Below are 18927 nucleotides of genomic sequence, written 5' to 3' on the forward strand. Positions count from 1 at the left end.
AGTGAAATTTGGAATTCAATCCCTCCTCCTTTTCCTTTCAATCCTATGTCTTCTTGGAAAATTTGGCTTCTCAACAATCTCAAACACTCAGATCAGCTCTCTAACTCCGTTCCTTGGAATACTTTGTTCTCCTTCACCCCGTGGCATATTTAATTTGGCTAAGAAGGAACTCATGGATTTTCACAAAAAATAAAAAAATATACCTCTCTAAAAATCTGTCCACCAGCTGTGCATATGGGCTGCTTCTGAATGCTTCTTTTCTAGCAAAATTTCAGAAAGTTTAAAGCCCCATCTCAGTGCCTGGTCTCCTCCCTCTCATCCTTTCATCAAAGTAAACTGTGATGCTTCTTATAGCCAGGTTTCCAGAGAAGTTGGTGTGGGTGCTGTTTGTAGAGATAATCTAGGATCTTGGATTGAGGGTTTTAAGTGGAAGGGTTATTCATCCTCCACTCACCAGGCTGAGCTAAAAGCACTTGAACTTAGCCTGATTTGGATAAAAGAAAAAGATTGGCAACATGTAATTCTCTGCTCAGACTCAAAGAGAACAGTTGAGGAGATAAAAGCAGAAACGACAGTTGAAAACATTCCTAACTCAATTCTAAAATGCAGGGACCTGCTAAGGGAGCTGCTCCATCTGGAATTTCTCTTTGAGGACAGTGGAAGGAATGTTGTAGCTGACTGTATTGCGAAAGATGCTAGATGTAACACGGAGATTATGCAGCAAATTAGCCTTTTGTACCTTCCTCCTCCATGTTGTAATGTAGCTTTTGAGAGTGAACTATGCCCAAGCTCTGTAAACTATAATTCTAACTCTGCTGGTGATGTCCCAGCCTATGCTTTTGGTCATGTAACAAATATTGATACTTTGATTTAATCTATGCATCTTTCCCTAAAAAAAAATGTAATGATGATGATGGTTGGTAGGTGGTCGTGGGTAATTGTCAGTGGTTAGTGGCGGTGGTGGTTGCCAATGGAGTTGTGATTGAAGCCGACATTAGGTGGTGACGGGTGCATGAGGCGATGAAGAGGAAGACATATACTAAGGGAGTAAGGGCCTGTTCTCTTCAGCTTTATTTCACTTCAGTTCAATTCAATTTAGCTTATATCAGTTCAGTTCATAATTTCCTTCTCTCATAAACATTTTATTTCAATTCAGTTTAGGTCCAATCAGTTTAGTTTAATTTAGTTCAACTCAGCTCAGTTTAGTAAATCAAAACAGACCCTAAGGATAAATAATTAACTTCGCCCTTAAACTATTGGCATTTTAGAGTAAACATGAACATAAAATAATTTTCACTTTATGTTTGAAAATATCTCAATTTAACCGATATAATTATCAATACAGAAATTTAACATATAAGGAAAAATTAACAATCTATTAGTATGGCTTATAAAAAATTATACCCGAAAACTATCTTGAAATAATTCGAACAAGTAAATATAATTTTGTACGTAAATAATGCAAAAGTTAAATCGAAGCACTTTTAAAACTTGGAGGGTTGGAGGGAGTAAACACAACTACACAACGCATGAACATTTGGGAGGGAAGAACATTTGGGATTCCCGCCATCAGAAAACCCCCAGCTTTCAAGGTTACTCATCTCTTTGCTCAACTCAATCCTTCCCCAAAAAATCTCCATTTTTCTGTCTCCTCTTTCTTCTTCAAGCTTTTGAGTTTAAAGCTGAATGCAACATCAATGGTGAAATCCGACTACGATTCAAAGTCAGATGGCCTCGAAATCCTCTCCATTGGAGCTCTATACACCGGACCTTGGGATAAGAAGTACTGGAGTTCCTCTAGGGTTTGTTCTTCTCTCTATCTTCTTCCTCAATAATTTAGCGATGTTTATAAATTTGAAGATAATTTACTTCAATTGAATGCAATTTTGAGTTTGTCGAATTGAATTTTTCTACTGGCGGAGTGAATTTGGAAAATTTCTGCTTATTTTATTCAAATTTGGATATTGGCGAGTAAAATAATCGGAATTTTGATTAGTTTATTTGGTTTGATTGAGTTTTTGAATCATTTTTGCGTCTCTAGCAAAATATTAGGTGTTGCGATTGAGTTGTTCCATATGCTTTGATTACATTGACACATTGTGAATCATGTGAAGAAAATGAGCCTGATTTGGTAGCTTAATTGTGCAATTTCGGGCTTTCGGCGGTTTGCTGACGAGTCTGTTATTGCTGAACATAGGTGCAAAGTCTTAAAAGCCGTGGAGGTGATTGACATATTTGGTATATTATTAATTGGTAGAAAACTTGAAATTGATAGAACTTTTATTTCGAATTTTATATAGGAACCTCTGGTAATGAACGTGAGTTGATCAGTAGTTTTAGATTATAGCATGAGATAACCTTCTTTTTGAAGCATTTGAGTAGGTGCTGTAGCTAGCAGATTATGCTCCGTTTGGATTGGCTCCACGAAAAGGCCATTGAATGTTTCCTTATTGGTCGCGGCCTGGCTTTTTAGTTGATCATAGGATTTGTTAAGTGCTTTGGATAGTGTTGAACTTTATAGATATGGTGTAAGACTGTAAGTAAAGTGTTAGGGACTTGGGGCTTATTTGAATGTCATTACACTTTACTAACCTTGTAATTTGTAACTCTATAAAGGTGGAAGCCTCATGAATTGGATAAGTGTAATTGAATGGTAATGATCTTGTGCAACTCTATTTTTTCTGTATTGGCAAACTGGATGTGTACTTTTTGTGTGCTTGTCAATACTAGTAAGTAGTAGGCTGTAAAGATGTAATAAATGTACCTTAAAAGTTCATTCATTGGCATTGTTCGTTGAGAGATCAATGCATTTAGAGAATGGCTCTTTATTGGTGTTCGGGTTAAATAATATTTTTGTGGTCAATTACATTACATTTGTGAATGAATTCCATACTTTTTGTCAGCTCTTATTCACAAAATAGATTCTCCATTTGTAGGGAAAAGACCGATATCCTTACCCAATTGGCTACCAAGCCCTTAGAACCCACAATGGGCTCACTTATAAGATGGAAATTCATGAGGGTTCAAAAGGGCCCATATTTCAGGTAAGTTACTGCACTTTTTGATTCAAATCTCAATATAGTGAAATTGAGGATTTGAGCTCTTTTATGTTCCTTTCATTGGCAGATTACCTCCAATGACAAGCAATTTGGTTCTGGAGAAACACCAGACAGAGCATGGGAGAACTTTCAGAAGAAATGCTTGACTCGTATCAAGCTTTGGCATGGGAAGAGATCTTCTGGCAAAATTGATGGCGTGGAGGTAAATCTGTTTTTTTAATGTCAAATGTAGTAATTGCTCTGTCCCTAGCGGCTTATGCACATATTAAAAGGATCCGTATCTCTAACCTGTGTTGTGTCCTGAGCTTGAAATTGGTCAAAATAGATCATACATCTAAGACTACATTTATTTCTTGTAAATAATGGAAGTTGTATAGACATTCGCATCCCAATGGGACTTGCCTTTGCTTGTTGCATGTTTGATGGAGCAAAGAATAGCTAACTAAGACATATTTCCATCTTATAAGTTAAATCATAGGTTGCAGGTATTCATGTACCTTAGTTGGAATATTGTGACCCATACGGAGTGAGATAAGCTTTTTCTCAGATGCACTTGCATATATTTTTAGGTATCACTTTTTGAAGCAAGAAACCAGATTGAATCATAAAGTCTATGTGTATCGTGTTGTGTGCTTCCATTCTTCAGGATTTTTGTGGGGATTATGTGAAATATTAGAATGGCATTAAGGTTGAACTACACTATGCTCTATGTGGGCCTTGGGGTCGCATTGTAAGTGACTTTAAAGTGGCTCATTACAAGGATAGAAAGAGCAAATGTGCCTAGGATAAGAAACGATAGTAAAAATTTGGGACCTTTTCTGTGAGATTCCCTAGATAGCTGAATTTTTGCCTTGGTGAATGGGCTTGGTTAAAACCATATTAGGTTTAGCCTCATTAGGCGTTAGTTGGGCTCTCAACCTATCTCATCTTGGAGGAGTGGATTGTGAATATGGTGATATTGTAACTAAAAATTTGTAGAACTTGGATGATTTGATTCAAAAAAGAGAATGGGCCGTGATAGTGTGATATGATAGATGAAAATGATATGGGTAAAGGTGACATAGGATAAGTAGGCAAAAGTTCTCCTAAATTGCTCTTTGGAGTGTTTTCTTTTGAAAATTTGAGGTTGAACATTTGCAGAATATTGGAGTAAGGTCATCTTGTGCATTTGGAATTTATCTGTAGAACCAGGTGGGTTAGGTTTTATTCACAGGAGTGTGAGATCAAGAACATCTCTTAGTTGTGATTTTGTTGATTTTTGGCACATCTATGTCTGTCAGAGCTAAGGAGAACGGTTAGGACCTTGGAATGCTTCAGCTGGGCAGCTACAAAATTTTCTTTGGTCATGCATAATATACAAGGAGAAAAATAAGCAACTTAGAGGGGAGTCTCGGAGAAGGGACTCAGTTTACTTTTCCTAAGTTTATTAATATGTGCCTCCAACATACTGCCTTAAGTATCAGAATTTCTGCTAAAAGATGGGTCGACACTTTCTTGGAATTTTGCAATTTTCCCTTAAGTATTTTACTTGATGGAATGGGTTTTAAAATTCCTTAAGATTTACTCTAAATCACACCGGCCATATCAAAGAATGTGATTAGGAGATTCTTCTGTACTGTTTCTAGCAGCTTTTCTGCAAACGCATATTAGTCCAAATTATTATTATTATTATTATTATTATTTTTTTTTTTTTTGGTAATTTAACAGGTAAGATTTTCTAGGTGCCTAGGGATTCATCTGCAAAACTATCTCGAACTTTTCCATCTGAGGTTTGGTGATTATACATCTTGCTTATTAAAGCAGAATTGGAAAGATGCATATCCTAGTTCAATTATTATTGAGCTTAAATTTTGAAATTTTTGTTACTTGAAACATGAAGTACATCGAATGAACACGTTAGAAGCAGAAAGGAAAGACACTTTTAAGTAAATAATCATATATTATTTCATATTCGAAAATTTTATTACTTTTTAGAAGTCTTAGCCTTCTGATATTATGTCAGGAACTATAACCGTGAAAAATCCTGCGAATATTTCCCTTTTGCAATGCGTTAGTACATTGTTTGGTATGGCACTTCTGCATGCTCTGACAATTTTGTTTCACTGTCTATGTACATTATACAGTTTTTTGGATTTAAAAATGCATTGGTCCAGAGATTACTCCGGGAGCTTGTAGCCACTGTTAATGATGCCTCTGATCGGAGTTCAGTTTTTACCAACTGTAATGAAGCTTCTCCAAAAGTTCATGACGCTGAGTGCCTCATGACACAGAAATACCCTGATCTGAGGTCATGTCTTGAGAAAACTACTGTAACTGGTAAGAGAAGCAGAACCTCTAGAGGAACAGATACAAAGTTAGCTTGTAAAAGTGGTCATGAAAGACGGCAACCTCCACATCTAGGAATTGATACCAAGGCTCTATATTCTTCATCTGGGAAGATGGACATTGACGAACCCCTAATTTCCTGTGCTCTGAGTGATCACCATGATAAAGGGGCTTTGCAAGTAACATCAAACATGGAGCTTGGAGATAATACTTTGTTGTCAGCTCATGGGCTACCTGTAAATTCTCATGAAGTTCCTGGTGATCCAAAAACTGAATCTTGTTTAATCCAAGTGCAGAGTGAGCCTCCTCTCATGGAAACATGCGTAGCAGCATCGTCACTTGGTGTAGACATGCCACAAGATGAGAAATCTGTAAGCGACTGTAGTCTCTTTTAACCCCTATACTGAAAATTTGTAATTATTTTTTATTAATTAATCTCTTTTATATGCTTTTTGTTATCTCTTCCCATAGACATAAAAGTAACCTAACTTTATACAATGATAGCAGTAGAGTCTATATACTTGGAATTCTTCAGCAAACTTTCATGACATATATCTAGCTCTTATTGCTTACTTAACAAGAGAAGATTCTTAATGTTTCACAGCTTGACAGACAATGTATTGAAATCCAAGCAGTTGGTTTACCTGTGGCAACTCAAGAAGGGAGTCAGAAGGTTCAAGTTATACCTGACTTGTTAAAGCCAAGGTCTCCACTTCTGAGGGATTCCCAGGTCAGTCATGCTGGTGATCTATTTGCGCCTGACTCCTCGGATACGCAGCAAGGTACTGATAGTTTATCAAGCTTGTCCACTGAATTAGATAAAGATTTCATTTCTTTTAAAACAAGCTTAATCCACCTGGGTGGGACAGTTTATGTGTGTTACAATACCGATTTGCACATTCTAAAGTTATGATTAGGTATTGACTATGATCACAAAGGACCCTATTCCAATTGGTTGGTACAAGGACCTTGGGGGAAAAAAGTGTTGAAACATCTAAATTCTGTTTGTTTTATTTTTAATTTTTTGTTTTAATTTTAGATATTTCACTTGGTGACACAATTGGTTTCTATGCAGAAATTGCCTGTGCTCCAAATTCTGGCAGTTATAGTGGAGAGCAGGCCATAGCAAAAATTGAACCAGTTGGTGAGATGGCGTTTTCCGAGGAGGCCATAATGGGATCACATTCAGAGGAAGGAAGCTACTTGAATGGAAATTCTGAAAAAAGTGATTTTGATTCTGTTGATGAAGATATAGCTAAGTCAATGATGGCACTTTTAGTTCCGCTAGCAGTTCCACTTCTTACATATTCATCACGTAAAAGGAGAAAAACTAAGCGCCATAAAAATTTACCATCTGCTGTTGTCAAATCTTCTGGTATAATTCAGTACGTAAATTGCTTGTTGTTATATCTGATTTTGGACATCTGTTGGATGAATTTGAATGGTTGGCTGGACCTGATGTATTTTTTTATTTTTATTTTTAATTTCGGGCAAGTGATGATGACCTGGTTGATTTTGCAGGTGGAAAAGTTGCTTGTTCTGGTTCAAATGGACAAACAAAAGCGCATCTTTCGAGTGCAATTGGTTCTGGACTATCTATGATGGAAAACCTCAAAGATGTTGTTCAAGACAGTGTAGAAAATGACCGGTATGAAGATCATGTAGCCAATGAGCTACCAACTGCCGATAATGCACAAGCAGTTGATGCCCATTTGCAGAAGGAGAAGCAAGAACCTGATAAAAGAGGGTCGTCTCCTGCACTTGATGTACCTGATTTTTCCGCTCATCAAAAAGAGATCACTGGAATCAAAGAAAATCTCAGATATGTTCCGGACAGTGTAGAAGATGATCAGTATGAAGATCGTTTAGCCAATGAGTCACCACCTTCTGATGATGCTCAAATAGTTGCTGCACCACCTTCCAATAATGCTCAATGTGTTGCTGCCCCACCTTCTGATAATGCTCAAGCAGTTGCTGCCCATTTGCAGAAGGAGAAGCAAGAACCTGATAAAAGAGGGTCATCACCCGTACTTCATGCAACTGATTTTTCCTCTCATCAAAATGAGATCACTGGATCCAAAGAAAATTTCAGAAATATTGTTCCAGACAGTGTAGAAAATGACCAATATGAAGATCATGTAGCCAAGGAGCTACCGCCTTCCGATAATGCTGAAGCAGTAGCTGTCCATTTGCAGGAGGAGAAGCAAGAGCCTGATAAAAGAGGGTCATCTCCTGTATTTGATGCAACCAATTTTTCCTCTCTTCATTATGGGATCACTGATTTCAAAGAAAACCTCAGATATGTTGTTCCGGACAGTTTAGAAAATGACCTGTACGAAGACCATGAAGCCAATGAGCTACAACCTTCCAATAATGCTGAAGTAGTTGCTGCCCATTTGCAGAAGGAGAAGCAGGAACCTGATAAAAGAGGGTCAACTCTTGTACTTGATGCAAACAAGTTGTCCTCCCGTCAAAATGAGAACTCTAAATTCAAAGAAATTTTCTTTCATGATGAATTGCAGAAAATAAATGTCGGAATGTCTCAGAATGATTGTGCTTTTGCTCTTCAGTCTGCTGTGCCCTGCCAATTGTCTGTTCCCCTGGATTGTGTTGCTACATGTTCCACACCAGACGATCAGTGCAAAAATGCAGATAAGAATTCAAAATCCATTGAGAATTGCTCCAAGTACACAGATCTGGAGATTATGCCTGATTGCAAAGGTAAATGACTTTTCCCTCCAACCCTTTCCTCTCTTTTTGAAAATTCAAACAGCCTTCCTGTCTTTTTGAAAAGGCAAGCCATTATACTCTTCATAATTCCAAGATATTCAGTGCTCTATGGCTAAAATTTTTATTTATAAACAGCTACTGAAATGATACGCTTAGTTAATTACTTTTGGTGCAATAAAGGAAGTCAAAGTCAAACTCCACTCTTGCAAATTGAACACTCTTTAATTTTCATACAAAAATTTATACTGATTGAGTAGCTACAAACATTGATAACATTAAACATGATTTTACAGGGCCCAGGTTTATTTCTGTACCTGAAAAGCAACAATGTTCCCCTGAAAATATACACCCAAAAATGGATAAATATGGAGCGACTCTGTCAGAGAGCATAATTTGCAGGGACATTTGGGACAAATGTGTTCCTGAAATAAATCAAAATTCTGGAAACTCGGTATCTACCAATTCTTGCCAAGATAGTGCATTCGGTGATAGTGACAGTAGCAAAGCTTTATTCAGTAGAAGTAGGATTGGAGGACATATTTCTAATTTGCAGAATGGTGATATGGAAGATGCTTTGGCTCAAGATTGTGTCTTGCAAGACCAAGCATTGCGTTTTACCTTCAGTAAGAATGATGTACAATTAACTGACGGGGGCAATTTCCACGTGAGAAAATCTGAGGCATACATTGACAAGGATAGGATTGGAAATCAACATTCTGATTCTGTATACCAGTTATCAGACCAGGGAAAAGGTTTTTCTCCGAATTGTGCATCCCATATCCAGGTAGATGAAGCTGAAATCAATCCCAGTTGTCTGAACAAACAGGATTTCAATGATCAGATAGGTGGCAGTACGAAGCTTATTGGTTGTTATTCTCATCCAATGCGTATTTCATCGGTAATGTTGACAAGAACACCCCAGGAAATCTACATTTGTGTTTCATGTGGTCTTCTGGAAGAAAAGAGAAGGGACTTGTTTCTGTACAAGCTATCTACTGTGGAACCTAGTTCGGGGAGCCCTTTTATGGTTGGTCATACGTCTATGAGCTTACCTTCCCTAAAAGATGAATTTGGTAGAGAAGTAAGTAAACAAACATGCACAAGCCCTTTTATTTTTCTACTTGTATCAGCTAGCAGGCTGAGTTCCCGATTTCTTTTATCATCTTTATTAGGTTGCAGTCGATAAATTTGGGTTACAGTTCACGCCAGACGCTAGTAGCCTAGTTATAGCAGACTCCATCAGGGTGCCTTACTGCAGGTTTTAACCCATACACATATATTTTTTTTTTTTTTTTTTTTTTTTTTTCTGAAGAGCTGTGATGAAATACTAACGTAATCCAAATTGCATTTGTCCAGGGAGAAAAATCTTCACTGTTTGTGTCCGCAATGTGAAACTAGCTGCTTCGAGGAGAATGCTGTAAAGATTGTACAAATCAAACTTGGCTACGTCTCCCTTGTGGTGAAGCTGAAAACAATTTTTTCTGTTCATTGCTTAATAGTTTGTGAACCTGATCGTCTGATCGCCGTGGATGAGAGTGGAAGAATCTACATATGGATTATGAATTCAACCTGGAGGTGATTTCCTGTCATCTCCCTTATCCTGCTTGAATATCATTAAATCTAGGATTCATATTTTCGGATTCTTTTAGAGAACTACTTCACTCAAGTCTAACTCACTGAGATGAAGGAATTTATATCATTATATGCATTTGTTGTTAGGCTCGAACCTGATCTTAGTTTGAGATTGATCCTAGCTGGATTACTCATTTATCTGTTTATCTGCAATCAAACTTTTTTCCCGTATTTAAATGATTGTAGTTTTACTTTCAAGATTAAAAAATACTTTCAGATCTACCCTAAATTACTACTCCCTCTGTCAAATTTAATGCTGTGTTTTGACGGAGAGATTTGAGAGGAATAAAGGGGCAGGCGATTTGCTTATTAGAGGTGTCTAATTTAATCTTATAGAGAGAGGCAAACTAATAAGAGAAAGTGTTGGACTTATGAGAGACAAAGGGTTGATGTGATGCAGAGATAAAAGGTTGTAAGCAAAAGTGGGGTCCACATCAGGTGGTATATTTTTGAACCATTTCCAGTTGTAGGATGATCATTTTGGAACATACCAAAATAGATGTCTCATTTGCTATTAAACAGCAAATTGCTTCTTGGCTTGAACTCTGGATTATGAATGCAACTTAATTTTGCAATTAGTTGCAAAATTAAGCTAAGCTTGTTACCTAAAAACAAGCTTGAAACAGGATTTTGGCTTTTGATCAGTGAGCTACTGTAATATGTTATCAGCTCTGCATAACAAGCTAAAAACAGGAAATTCTAAAGAATAATGTATTTGCGACAGAAATAGGGTAGGATTAAGTTAGTCAAAATAGATTTTTTGTGATATAGCTGGATCTAATATACTTTTGTTGGAGAAATTTATTGCTCTTTCTGATATAATGATATAATAGTGAGCAACGATCCAGTTGAGAAGATTCATATCAAACCTGACACCTAGGAAGAGGGGCTGGTGATGATATTTGATCCAAGGCAACTGAAAATGCCCCCATGTTCATCTTGTATATACCAACTTAAGAAGTAAAAAATTAGCTTGTATGTCGTATCCCAGAAAAGCAAAACCTTTCACCTCTTCCTTACCTCCTATGGCTAGTTAAGGGGATTACCCCCCATATTAGATTTTATGGGGAGGTCGTGCAGCTTCTGTAATATCCATGTCTCCTAGTACATGAGCAGGTGCTGGTGGCAGCTGAGATGCTAGTGCTGTCAAATTGGTGGGTCACATAGTCTGTTACTCTGTTAGGGATGTATTGTCCCACATTGAGGAAGTTACATTGGTTGAATAGGGTTGCAGCCCCTCAGGATTTCTACTGAAGCTCATTTACCTTGTCGGATTAAGTAAATAACCAACAGCCAGCCAGGAGTCTCAATTTAGGTGTCAGCAGGATCAATCTAAAAACAAGAAACGGGCTTTGAACGGAAATATTTTTCTTAAGCTTTTGGTGGAATGCAAATATTTGCTGTATGACTGCTTTTTAATTCAATTATAGCATCCAGTGTTACTATGCCAAGGATGTTTGCAATTTGAACAGTTATGACTTATGAGTCTACACATTGTATTTTTATTCAATCATCGCAACCTCTTTTATTGTAATTGGACAAATTTACTTTTTGTTAGTAATTCCAATCATCTTTAATCACTTGCAGTGAACAGACAGAGGTATATGTTATACCAAGCTATGACTTTCTCCCATCTCGCATTGTAGAGTTGAAGAGAATTCCTAAATCAGCTTCTATGGTGGTTGGGCATAATGGTTACGGAGAATTTAGTCTGTGGTACGCAATAATTTTAATGAACAAGAAATTTTAAAGCTTTATGTGTCAAGAGCGTTTTTAGCCACAAGTTGAAAACATTATTAAGTGCAGAAAAATAATTGCTCATTATGTTTTTGTATTGAATTTTGCAAGGGACATAGTCAAGCGCACTCTTGTATCACAATTTTCTGCTTCAGCAAGTTCAGTTATCGATTTTCTACCAGTAAGTTTGTTTAGATACCCAAGCAAGGGCCTGTCTCATGACAAAGTTGTCATAGAGGAATTTGTAAGGAATCTTAAGGAAGCAACTATGTTGTGGTTCTCAAGGCATGATGTAGCAAATATCTCATGCCCAATGGAAGGTGAAGATACTGCTATCTGGCTTCTTTTATGCACTTCATCAGACACTCGTGCTCAAACTTCTTTTAACTCAAGTAATCACCATTTGAACTCGGATGGGTGTTGGAGGCTTGGTTTGTTGATGAAAAATATGGTGACTTTGGGAGCTGCTCTTAATTCAAGGTACTCTTTTGGATTTAAAAGTCTTGGAAGTATTATTATGCTTCATCTTAATGTTGCACGCTACCAATTACCAAATCTCAACTGAACTTCAATTCTCAGACTGAGTCTGAGCCATTTGCATTCACCATTAAAAATTTCATAGGCAATATCACATTATTTCATGAAGTGCTAGGCAAGTCGGATGTTATCTGATAAAGGGCCTATATGAAATAGCCTCTTTGCAGTCTTAGGGGAGTAAGGCCGCATATGCTTCTGCCCCCTCTCCCCTTTCTTTCCTTGTCTTATTATAGTTACTCAATTAGTAAAGCTGAATTATGTTGCTAGAACTTAGTTTAAGTGGCCCTCCAACATTAGTTTCTGACTCAAGAGGTATTATCCTTTCCAGTCCCAATATATCTTTTCATTATCTTGCTAGTTATTCCCTTATCTGCTTATTCGAAGTTGATTATGGTTTTGTGAATCTGCTAAGTGGTGTAAAAACAAAACTACATGTATGTATTGCAAAAATACTTGTATAAAGAAAATAGAAATTTGTACTCAATGCTTACCTTAAGAGTCCTTTTTATCTCACTTACTGCGACAACTAAGTTCCATTTCAAAACTAAGTTGGTTATTGTGTTCCAGCATTACTGCAATTGGTACATCATCAAGCACTGGAATCATTGGTACCCAAGGAGGACATGTGTATACATGGGAATTGGCCACTGGAAGAAAACTTGAAGCCTTACATGATCTTGAAGGTATGCTCCTTTAAGAAAGTTGTATCTTTTGTTAGTGATAGTTGATACATCTGAATTGTGGTGCAATGTTGATGTGTTTTGAGCATCTAGTTTGGTTCAAATTTAAGTTTATAACCAAGTTGCTGTTGTATAGTGTCAGACATTTTACCCTGTCCTGACTTTGATGAATCATCTAGCACTGTTTTTTTCCAAGTCCATTTTCATTCTGTCCATCATTGGCGGATCATTGGAAACCTTGAAGAGTGAATAGTAAAACATTTGTTGCCTTATAGACTTCCATGTATAAGGAGCCTTTTACTGCACCCTAACTATTTCAAGTATAATCTAAAAACTATGTAAGAACTATTGAATCACAACAATGAAGTGAAAATTTTCCAGTATGCCAACTCATACTCCAACGTCCATTAAGCACAAATTATCTGCCACCTATGAGATGCGGCTTGACACTGGGATTGTCATCATGATACCGGCACTGCTTGGATGTACTGTGTTTTGATTTTAGCATCTATGTAAATATTGTTGTGAATTGATTTTTGAAGTTAGACACATAGACATCATCTCTCTAGTAATTCATTGTTTTAATGGGAATTTTGTTACTGTTTTGTTAACCTTACATTTTTTTTTCCTGGATGATTTATCATATTAATTACTCATCCATTTTCGTTCTCAGGCAAGGAAGTCTTGCATATTGCTATTACTGATGAGTCAACCTCATCTGCTGTGGCTGTAGCCGGAGATGGTGGTCAGTTGTGCGTTTATCTCCGCTCTTGAAATCTTGTGAATAATCATACATGCATATATTTTGTCTGCTAAAGCAATTTCCTACACACTACAAATGTATTGGATATGTACTGTGATAATGATACACCTGGTTGTGCTGGTGCATAATACCCTCATGATGGCTAGCCATGGTTGCTCGTGCTGTTCAGTTGCCAAACCAGAAACTGCACTGAGTTCAATCACTGTTGAGTTCTGCACAGCTTAAGGAAGAAAGGGACAGAGGCTGCATATAAGTAGTCAGCTAAAACTGGTTGTTCTCTGAAGCAAAAGACAGGAACTAACCTACCAATCTTTTTTTTTATCCTAGGAACAGGATACCAGGTTTCATGTGCATTAGATGTAAATCAACATATCATAATGTAAATTTTATTCTTTTGGAAATTCTTTCCTTGTAAATGTAATGAACACATCATTAAAATGACCCCCTTTTTGGTATATGAATGAATGAAGGTTGCAAGAAGATTGAAAATATAGCAAAGATCTGCAGGATTTTCTTGCTGAGTGCAAATTATTTGGTTCGGTCTTTGATTTGAAAAGTTCGATTAATTCAAAATTAAATTTAGTTTCGTCTGTATGATGAAAGAGGTTTTTACTTTGCAAGTACTATTACTAATGAATTCCTTATCAAAGTACAAGACTTAGGTTAACGTTTGAACTACCCAAACTATTCTATATAGGGACTAGATGTTAATAAAACTTGAGTAAGCTGCTGATATGAAGCTTATTCGACTTGTGCCCCCGCAATATCATGCTGTGGGTATAACTGCAAGGCCTTGATCACCTTGACTTTCTCTGCAACATAAAAAAGGAGAGAGTTAGAAATTCTAATAAAAAGCAATGCCACCGGTCTAGTAATCCCTCTCTGTTTGAAATTAGTTGTCATATTGTTACAATGATACGTAATCTTATAATGAAGTGTTTGATATGATTATACAAGGACATTCCTAGTAATACTTGTGTTACAACAATTATTTATTTACTCATAATTCTGTATATATGGCCATTGATATCAGACATACTGTATAGCTTAAACTGAAGCTAAAGTTAGTTCATGATTGATCCAAACATTAAAGGTTCTTTTAAATCCATTGGTTCAAACTTTAGGGTGAGTTTGTGAGCCTTAAAATGGCATAAGCTATTTGTTCCCTAATGAAAGGTCATATTACCACACATGCGTGAATGTTAGTGGAACCACATAGCAGCTCTCCATTCATGGTGTCGACTGCCTCGAATGCTCCTCCTCCAGAACTCCTCTGTTAATGTACTTATATTAGTCACACCATTGAATGAAATAATCTATAATAGCATTCTTGTAATATCTTCATCATATCGAGCTTAGTTCACGTTACCTTGTAGTAATCAACAGCAACAAAGTTAGCCCAGCGGTTACCAGCAGCAGCATAGCAAGTTTTTAGCATCTCAATCAGTTCTCTGGAGTTATGCTCACATGCTGTTAGTTTCACAGGAATTGTTTTAAAATGATTAACTAACACCAAAGATTTGGTGTGATCATTCAATGGAGATGACTCGTTTCGCTTTGGACATCTTCCTGGCTTCATCCCTTTACTTCCAACTGCAAAGCAGTTAAGGGAGAAAACTAATTAGCTCAATCAATTAATGTTTCTTGATCAAGTAAAAACAAACAAAAAAAAAAAAAAAATGTCATATATCTCACACTGATTTTCAACCATGTAGTTCCACTGGTAAGCAATCCCCTCGCTTCTTTCCTTATCCATATCGGAGGTGAACACGACAAGCCTTTGATTCTTAGCTACCATTTGGCTAACCAAGGGCCAATTCTTGCCATTCTTAGGCATGTTTGATACCGGGAACCAATATTTCATTAAGCCTGACTCCTTAAAAATTTTTGTCAACCCTTTCGGGGTCTTTACATAATCTTCCAAGATTAGTGTTACAATTTCTGATGGATTGGATGCCATGAATACTTCAATTTCCTTCAATGTATCAATAGCACGTTCCTTTAATCACGAAAACAAAATCAACATTTCAATCACATCGGTTTACATAATGTTCTTATGTTCCTAGTAAAAAAAACGAGTCTAGTTCTTACAAATGCGGTATATGAGTGACATTGGCCTTTAAACGAATGGCACAACCACACATCTCCTTTGTAGTCATAGGTATCTAGCATCAAGGCTCGAACACCATTCTGCACACAAGTAGTAAATGATCATCAAAACAATTTTTTTAAACAGACATTTGGTTCAAAAGTGATGCTTACTCTATATCTCATTTGTTCTAATAACAGACTGTAGGGGAAAAAAGGCTTACTTGTAGTTGTTGTGTGACGCTATCTTCTTGATTTCTGAAGGTTACTCTAGGAGCTTTGGTATTGTGGCGTTCTCCTTCGATGGCAAAGGAATTATGAGTTGTCAAGAATGCATATTTGTTGAAAGGCAGAGAATCATTCTGGAAACAGCAGAAATAAGAAAAAGTTCTTACAACAGATTAACAGTGCTAGATTAATATCTTTGCCACTTCAAATAAATACGTTTGTAATCTTTGTATATGGCTAAAAATTTCTTTCTTGAAAACCATTTGATTTTTTCATAGTTTGAATTAGTATGAAGTATAAAGTTTATATACTTGTACTTTCCTTAAATTATAGAGAGTAAAATGTTGATGCATGTTATTTGTAGAAGCTTGGTAAGTCTTACCTATCCAGAGTTACAGATGATCCCTAGAGACACAAACCGCTACATTCGAGTTCATTTGAATTTCATTAACTCAGTTTGATCGATTACTAGCTTAGCATAATAGCTAGTACAAATACGGTTTGAAGCAAAGTAAAATCAAGACCACATTATTAGAGGAATTTCTTTATCATTTTTCGGAATTTCCCTAAGGTTGCTAGCTAAAATATCAAAAAGAATTCACTCAAGTTTAAACCTTTTTTCAGTCTCAAAGATAGATTTATCATTGCTTAATTGTACGTTAACCAGTTGTACATTAACACGGACATGTAACTATGATATCCTCAACATAGCAAAATTTAGAAGTTTTTAATAGTGATCTTTATAGAACAGTATAATTCTCAATGCTAGTAATTCCAATCAGAAGATTCAAAATCATCATGCAATTTGTGATACATAGCAAGGTACACGAGAAAAAAGTAACATACCACAAGTTTGAACTGATTAGTGACAGTTGATCGAACACATTTTGACCCACTAAAACATGGTCTTGGATACCGACAATTAGAACAGTACAAACCAGCACCACAATCTGAATTTCTTGCACAATTTTCCATAAACTGCAAACCATAAAATTATTAGCATTGCAAACACAATTTACTTTGAAAATAAAGCAAATTTCAAGCAACAAACTGTACTGTTCCCTTCATTCATCTCTAAATGTATGTCGCTCTTACACACTGACTTTTTTTTGTGACAATCGCCGTTAAAATAGGAACAACATTTAGAGACGAGGGGTATATATATTCATGTATAATGTACCTTGCACTGTCTGTTGGAGCAAGAAGCAGAGATAACAACAGCATTGTGTACGATGGTTGAGAATAATATTAGTGAAACTAAAAGCAGATTATTTGGAATAATCATATTGTTTGTTAGGAGTTAGGAGGTTTTAAGAGAGTTTAAGGAATTGTAAGGTTTAAATAAATGGGAAGAAAGGTGAACAGATATTTAAGGCCAGAAAGTGAAAGAGTTCCACCAGTTGGTTGGTTCAGATGATTGAAGCTGACGGTTACTACTTACTAGATGCTTTAATTTTGTGTTTTGTGGGAAAAACCGTTCTTTTTTTCTTTTTCTATGGCAATGCGCCATTGCTGATTGGGCCCGTGGGGACCTCGTGTTGGGTCGGATATTGAAAACAACGATTGGGGACCTCCTCGCAAACAAGGTTTTTCTTGTATGTATGTTTGATCTCTTAATTTCATTTATCTAAACTTATTATAATTTATTAAAAAAAATCTTATTAAGTATATTATAAATTGGATTTGGATAACTTTTTATTAAATGTTAACTGAACTTATATTAAATAATCTAAATTTATCTTATCTAAACCTACCTTGAAAGACGATGACCACAAGGTAGACACTAAGTAATGACTCAGTTGATGTCTTGTGCTATTGCATGCTTGCTCTAAATTAGTCAAGTACTATATAATGGATAACTAAAGTGATGTGTAAGTACACAATTTACAGATGATAGTCTCTTATTTACTAGAGCTACTCGACAGGAATGCTCTATAATTGTTGATATTCTCATCAAATATGAAGCAAATATTAAGCAACTTTTGGGTAAAAAATTAATTTGGAGAGGTTGGAAGTATCTTTTAGTAAAGGTGTTCCATTGGTGTCAAGGGTTACATTTAGGGGCCGTTTGGTTGGGGTTAATCATCAAAGGAATAGGAATAAGTTGTCCTCATTCCCTTTGTTGTTGTTTGTTAGACCATATATCTCATTCCCTTTACCCTCTTCATTCCCCCAAATCCCTCTAAGTTCATTCGTCACCCCCCTAGACTTTTCCATTCCCATTCCCTAGCCACCAATAACCACCATACCACCACCTTCCACCTACCCAAATCACCTGAAACCCGCACCACCGCACCACGGCTAATTACATCACCACTCGCCGCGTCTCCCCCACCCCTAGCCGCAACTCCCTTCTTCTCGCAGGCAAACCACAGACTTCCAAAACTCTACCCCCATCCCCGTAAAAACCTAAAAAAAACCTTCTCTCTCACTGTAAACCGCCCATCCGGCCCTCCTCCACCGTCAAAACCCTAGGCGCTAGGGTTTCGAGGGAGGAAGAGGGCTGGGTGACAGGTTTTACGAGTGTAAGCCTAATTTATAGGGTTTCGGGGCTGGGGATGTTTTCGAGGGAGGGGAGAGATGTGGGGGCCGGTGAGGGGCGAAGGAGGGCCGACAAAAGGCGGCGAGTGGTTGGGAAGGTGCGACCGACGGTTTGACAAGGGGGGAAAGGGGTTTTTTGCGGGTGGGTCAATGTTTTCTGGGGAGAGGGAGTGCTTTTCGGGGAGCGAGGATGGGCAGCGAAGGGTGGGGGACGTGCGGCGAGGGTCGGTGAGTGAGGTTGGGTGGTGGGGTGGCTGGAAAAGGTTTCAAAGTGAAGAAAATAGGTGGTTCTATGGTGGTGGTGTGGTGGTTTGACTGGTGGTTTGTTTCCTTGTGTTTTTTGTAAAACAAACAACATTGTACTTGGAATGGTTTTTCTTTCCATTCTCCTTCTTTCCTTTTGTTCATTATATTCCGTTTACCCTGTTCAAACCAAACAGCCCCTTATCTCTATTCTTGATATGGAAATGGTTGATAACCATGTCAAATACCTTGGTTTGCCAATCGTTGTGGGAAGATCGAAGAAAGCGATTTTTACTTTTGTGAAGGATCGAATTTGAAAGAAAGTTCAAGGCTGGAAGGAGAAGTTACTTTCGAGAGCCGGAAA

General features: G+C 37.1%; 2 protein-coding genes across 2 annotated transcripts; one reads left to right on the top strand and one right to left on the bottom strand.

Moving 5' to 3' along the window:
- Window positions 1-1522: 1522 nt before the first annotated feature.
- Window positions 1523-13915, top strand: LOC110721652. Its single transcript, XM_021900852.1, has 14 exons — window positions 1523-1802; window positions 2937-3044; window positions 3127-3261; window positions 5183-5755; window positions 5989-6166; window positions 6460-6759; window positions 6906-8105; window positions 8408-9195; window positions 9287-9372; window positions 9471-9689; window positions 11334-11462; window positions 11595-11963; window positions 12588-12703; window positions 13374-13915. The coding sequence occupies exons 1-14, from the start codon at window positions 1530-1532 to the stop codon at window positions 13472-13474; spliced, it is 4575 nt and encodes a 1524-aa protein (XP_021756544.1). The 5' UTR covers window positions 1523-1529; the 3' UTR covers window positions 13475-13915.
- Window positions 13916-14037: 122 nt separating this feature from the next.
- Window positions 14038-17487, bottom strand: LOC110721661 (PI-PLC X domain-containing protein At5g67130-like). The gene is made up of 8 exons (XM_021900863.1): window positions 16960-17487; window positions 16626-16757; window positions 15776-15913; window positions 15555-15653; window positions 15159-15462; window positions 14833-15056; window positions 14650-14736; window positions 14038-14275 (listed from the first exon to the last, which is right to left on the bottom strand). The coding sequence occupies exons 1-8, from the start codon at window positions 17062-17064 to the stop codon at window positions 14261-14263; spliced, it is 1104 nt and encodes a 367-aa protein (XP_021756555.1). The 5' UTR covers window positions 17065-17487; the 3' UTR covers window positions 14038-14260.
- Between the last annotated feature and the right edge of the window lie 1440 nt (window positions 17488-18927).

Source organism: Chenopodium quinoa, unplaced genomic scaffold, assembly GCF_001683475.1.
Source record: "Chenopodium quinoa cultivar QQ74 unplaced genomic scaffold, ASM168347v1, whole genome shotgun sequence".
Lineage (NCBI taxonomy): Eukaryota > Viridiplantae > Streptophyta > Magnoliopsida > Caryophyllales > Amaranthaceae > Chenopodium > Chenopodium quinoa.